The sequence below is a fragment of the Oreochromis niloticus genome, linkage group LG3, assembly GCF_001858045.2.
Source record: "Oreochromis niloticus isolate F11D_XX linkage group LG3, O_niloticus_UMD_NMBU, whole genome shotgun sequence".
Classification (NCBI taxonomy): domain Eukaryota; kingdom Metazoa; phylum Chordata; class Actinopteri; order Cichliformes; family Cichlidae; genus Oreochromis; species Oreochromis niloticus.
Window position 1 is genome coordinate 65,741,636 of NC_031967.2, and position 5,814 is coordinate 65,747,449.

At 43.3% G+C, this 5,814-nt stretch overlaps 1 protein-coding gene across 1 annotated transcript; it reads right to left on the reverse strand.

The window, feature by feature from the left end:
• Positions 1 to 222: 222 nt before the first annotated feature.
• On the reverse strand, positions 223 to 5,464 carry LOC112846300 (protein NLRC3-like). Its single transcript, XM_025905761.1, has 3 exons — positions 4,868 to 5,464; positions 2,167 to 2,368; positions 223 to 1,997 (listed from the first exon to the last, which is right to left on the reverse strand). Exons 1-3 carry the CDS (start codon positions 4,868 to 4,870, stop codon positions 223 to 225), a joined length of 1,980 nt encoding a protein of 659 aa, XP_025761546.1. The 5' UTR covers positions 4,871 to 5,464.
• Between the last annotated feature and the right edge of the window lie 350 nt (positions 5,465 to 5,814).

The window sequence follows — 5,814 nt, forward strand, 5'->3', positions numbered from 1 at the left end:
TTTAAACAAAGACTGATAACAGAACAGCAGCAGTGATGTCAGAGTTTATGGTGGATTCAGCGTCTCGAGTGCACCGAGTTCTGGAGGCATCAAAGAGGTTACAGTTGTATTGGAGAAAGCCCAAAACTTTAGGATATAAATTCATACAAAGACAGAACGACTGGCGAAATAAATTACTGACACAGTTGGGTGTTAAAAGTAAAGACATGAGTACAAATGTACTCACAGAGCTTTGTTGGAGGCTTTGACCACTGGCAGCATTCTCAGAAGAGCCTCCTCTGAAGCAGAGTATTTCTTCAGGTCAAACACATCCAGATCTTCTTCTGATGACAGTAAGATGAAGACCAGAGCTGACCACTGAGCAGAAGACAGTTTATCTGTGGAGAGACTTCTTGATCTCAGGGACTGTTGGATCTCCTCCACTAGAGAACGATCATTCAGTTCATTCAGACAGTGGAACAGATTGATGCTTTTCTCTGCAGACAGATTCTCACTGAGCTTCTCCTTGATGTACTGGACTGTTTTCTGATTGGTCTGTGAGCTACTTCCTGTCTGTGTCAGCAGGCCTCGTAGGAGACTCTGATTGGTCTGCAGTGAAAGACCCAGGAGGAAGCGGAGGAACAAGTCCAGGTGTCCATTTGGACTCTGTAAAGCCTTGTTCACAGCACTTTGATGGAAAGATTGATGTTTAAACATCGAGGTTGTTTGTTGTTCTTCCAGCAGATTGAGTCCAGAGTTGATGAAGGTCAGATGGACATGAAGAGCAGCCAGAAACTCCTGAACACTCAGATGGATGAAGCAGAACACCTTGTCCTGGTACAGTCCTCTCTCCTCTTTAAAGATCTGTGTGAACACTCCTGAGTACACTGAGGCTGCTCTGATATCGATGCCACACTCTGTCAGGTCTGATTCATAGAAGATCAGGTTTCCTTTCTGCAGCTGATCAAAAGCCAGTTTTCCCAGAGACTCCATCATCTTCTTGCTCTCTGGACTCCAGTGTGGATCTGTCTCAGCTCCTCCATCATACTTGACCTTCTTCACTTTGGCCTGAACCACCAGGAAGTGGATGTACATCTCAGTCAGGGTCTTGGGCAGCTGTCCTCCCTCTCTGGTTTCCAGCACATCCTCCAGAACTGTAGCAGTGATCCAGCAGAAGACTGGGATGTGGCACATGATGTGGAGGCTTCGAGCTTTCTTGATGTGGGAGATGATCCTGCTGGCCTGCTCCTCATCTCTGAATCGCTTCCTGAAGTACTCCTCCTTCTGTGGGTCAGTGAACCCTCTGACCTCTGTCACCATGCCAACACAGTCAGGAGGGATCTGATTGGCTGCTGCAGGTCGTGTGGTTATCCAGAGGCGAACAGAGGGAAGCAGTTTCCCCCTGATGAGGTTTATCAGCAGCACATCCACTGAGGTGGACTTTCTAGGGTCAGTTAGGATTGTAGTTTTGTGGAAGTCCAGAGGAAGTCGACACTCATCCAGACCATCAAAGATGAACACAACCTGGAAGTCTTCAAAGCTGCAGATTCCCGCTTCTTTGGTTTCAGTAAAGAAGTGATGAACAAGTTCCACCAAGCTGAACTTTTCCTCTTTCAGCACATTCAGCTCTCTGAAAGTGAATGGAAATATGAACTGGATGTCCTGGTTGGCTTTGTCTTCAGCCCAGTCCAGGCTGTATTTCTGTGTTAAGACTGTTTTCCCAATGCCAGCCACTCCCTTTGTCAGCACTGTTCTGATTGGTTCATCTCTTCCAGGTGAGGCTTTAAAGATGTCTTCTTGTCTGATTGTTGTTTCTGGTCTGTCTGGTTTCCTGGATGCTGTTTCAATCTGTCTGACCTCATGTTCCTCATTGACCTCTGCAGTCCCTCCCTCTGTGATGTAGAGCTCTGTGTAGATCTGATTCAGAAGGGTTGGGTTTCCTGCTTTAGCGATGCCCTCAAACACACACTGGAACTTCTTCTTCAGTGCAGATTTAAGGTTACGATGACAAACTGCAGCTTGAAGTTCTGAATAATAATATTAATAATAATAAAAATACAACTTCAACAATCATATTTTACCAAACGCTGATGACAATTTCTGACCCACTGAGAAATGACTGAACAGACTGGTGTCACAAGTGTCTCATTTATTTAGCAGATTAAATCTTTAGATAAATCCTCTTACTGCTCTGCAGACGGTCAGCCAGCTCCTCCTGCTTCATTCTCCTCAGGAAGTCCACTGTGATCTTCACAAATGCCTCTCTGCTGCTGCTCTGCTCATCATCCTCCCTCTGAAACTCCAAACACTGGGGCTTATTTGGATTCAGAGCCTTCTGGATCTTCTTCAGCTCGTTCTTCACAAAAGTGATGATGTTGTCCTCCAGCAGCTGGAACAGAATATTTATGAATGACTCACCACTCTGAACTTCAGTCTACACAACATCCACTTCTTTACGATCAAGGGGCATATCATCCACGATCTCTTCACCAATTGTAAGTCTGACTTTATCTGATTAACTGAGACATTCTCCACAACTCCACGATCCCAAAACGTTGATTCTGTTCATATGAATGCAGAGATGTCAGTGGGAGAAACATTTCACTGGTGTTCAGAGCTGAACTACCAACAGGTTGATGATCGAAGCCAGAAACTTGGAGATGTTACAGGTGACTGAGTTGATTGTACAGACAACTGGTCTTAAAGGTTCACTCTGTTTACACATACAGATCAGTATTTAAGGTTTGACTCTCATCATCCACTGGAGCACAAACTGGCGTCATCAGGACGCTACAACACAGAACAAACACCATCCCCACAGACACAGCAGCCAGGGAGGCAAAAGAACATCACATCAAGAAGGTCCTGAGTAAATGTGAACGCTGGTTTGAGGGCGGAGTCAAGGAGGCCATTTACATGAAAAGGGAAAGACCATCTCTGAATGGGGGAGGAGCCTAAGGGCACATCTGTCACCATCTTACAATGCTGTGATTGCAGCCATTCCCCAACTCTCTGTGAATGGTACTCATGACTATTCATCAGTGGTTGTTGATCAATGGTCCTGACAATATGCTTACTGATCATCAGTGAACTGACCTCCCAGCCCATTGTTCCTTCAGTGCTGCTGGTTTCAGTCATTATACAAATGTTCTGTTTATAAGGTTGTAAACCTGCAGTCAGCTGAGACTGAAGAAGTCACCTGATGATGATGAAACGTTTCTCCCACTGAAAACATCCAGATGAACAGAATCAACCTTTTTGGGATTTACTCACCTGGATGATTGAGCATCAAGACACAACTCTGTGACTTTTCTCAGTTGAATAAATCCTCTCCTCCAGGTTTGTTTACATCTACCAGCCCTGTGGCTCTGCCCAGAGACAATAATCTATGTGAGAGGTGTAAAGTCATACAGGTGTCTGCTCCTGCCTTCAGTTATTTTTAATCTACTGTGGGTCAACTGGCTGAACCTACTCCAGCTGTCTACCATCCCCCTAAACTCAACAATGACTTAGTGATCTATCCATTCTCTGACCAAACACATCCTGCTGCAGGATGTTAACATAGCAGCACACTGATGATCCCACTCACTGTGAACAACACATTTGGACCTGATTTGCTGCTCTGGATTACACGTGAACTTTGACTGCTGTCACCAACTTGAGAGGCTCTACAGAAAAACTGGACTTGTCCACAAACAGATGTATAAAAATCATAAACTACATTACAAGGACAGCATTGCTCCATCAACTCTAATTACTGTGGCCATGTTATCTCTTCTAATTAAGGTACAGCCACTCAAACTTGCTGCTTTCAGTGAGAAGTCAAATGTCTGAATATGAGCTGGAAGCTGCTGAGAGTCCTCCTTCCCATGGGGTTTACTTTCTCTACTACTTTCACTATAAACACGCCCCTTTCATGCACCTGCAGAGGGCCACCAGCAGATGGAGCTCTCTTAAACAAATCCACCTGGATAGTTAGCTGTAGATGATTTTCTCAGTATGATTGTAGGATTTTGAGTTACTCTTTAGATTTATTTAAACTCTTATATTGTGCACAAGTGTTGAGTGACCCACAATTTCTCTGTACTTTTCATAAGAGCAGCCAGACTTTCAGCTAGTTTTTCTTTTGCTCTGCAGGCTTTATGAAGGTGTGTCAAAGTTATTCTTTGGCTGCTTTTTAAATCATTTTCAGTCCTCATACAGGAACATTTTACAAGCTAAATCCAAGTGTGTTAGACCAGAGTTAACTTGATAGATATGTGTGGGTGTGTAACTCTTAGAAGCTGATTGGCTGCTTTTTATGGGGGCTGGGTCTTTGGAAAGTGAGCAAACAACAGTTTTAGTAACACACCCTGAACTGCACACTTTAACAAACAACATGAGATTTTAACAGTAATGTAAAAATCCTGTGATTCATTGTTATTAAGCACAAACACATCTATGTCTCCGTTTCCATTAGTAGCTGCTCAGACCGACTCACCACAGGTCGCCACGACTGGACTGGATCCACTGGTTTCCATTACAGTTGAGGACCACCTAATGTGGTCGTCTCAATACAGCCAAGTGTCGACTCACATCATTAGTAAGTGCTAATGCTGCTAGTTTACATCATATTTGTCATTTATTTTTCATTGACAAAGTTATTGAAGAAACAGTTATTCAGCTTCATTCCCACTGATCTCAACTACAAACTGTTTCACTTTGGTTTTTGTTTAAAGCTTCGATGTTTAAAACGTTTCCCTGTGATCACATTTGCTCCGTCTGATTTCAAAGTTTGTTTCCTTTTGGTCATTTAGTCCACAGAGTCCTTGGTGTTCTGAAAGGGACCTATAAATAAATGTATTATTATTAATTTTAATAATAAAGTAGTTGTTGTACATGTACAGACCATAAATATGGAGTCCAGCTGTGTTTGATGCTGCTGGGCAGACTGACCACTGGGAACCTCTGAGCTCTGCTGGTCCCCTCTGTGGAGGAACCATGGACACACACACACACACACACACACACACACACACACACACAAATGAAGCCACTTTCATTATTAAAATGTGAATTTAGCCTCTAAAAGCTGTGTTCAGTCAGTTTTGCTGCTTCCCTGTGTCTGTGCTTCTGAAAGAACCGTTAAAAATCCCCGTAAACACTTTTAAACCTGTGAAAAAACCTTTTTAGAAAAGTTTAAGCTGTTATATGTTGAACTCTTGGCTGACATCATATTAAACCCTGTGGATTCAGAATATGATGTCATTCAAGTTTACATCTGTGAAGGCAGGCGAGTCAGTACTTTTGGTAATACAGTGTAAAGTTCACTGATTGATTTCCATGAACAGCACTGTGGTTCAGTGTTGTCCTGATGGAGTAACAGCAGCCAGTATGATCCAGGCTTTAGCTGCTGGGTCTCTGTGTGACCTCTCAGACTGTTTAACAGATCAGACACAAAGAGAATCAGAGCAGCTCTTTAAAGACAAACATGAACCCACTCAGGTCACACTTTCCCCACAGATATGAGCGTCACTGTCCTCAAACAGCAAATGACCAAGTCTAACATTTGGATCTTTTCTCTTTCATTGTTTTCTTTTTAATGAATCTTTGTAACAATCTGAGAATGTTTCAGGTCAGATTTCAACTTGTAACAGTTGTCAATAAATAGCTACGAGGAGAGCTGCTCTTTGAAGGAGTTGGTCTGGAGACACGTGAGGAGCATTAAGCTCCACAGCCTGGTTCTGACCAAAGCTTCCCTCGTTAGCGAGTTAAAGACCGGTTGAAGATGTTCTGTCTTGTTTTTCGTTCTTCATGAGGAATAAGTCTCTAAACTAGCGAGGCATGTGGAAACAC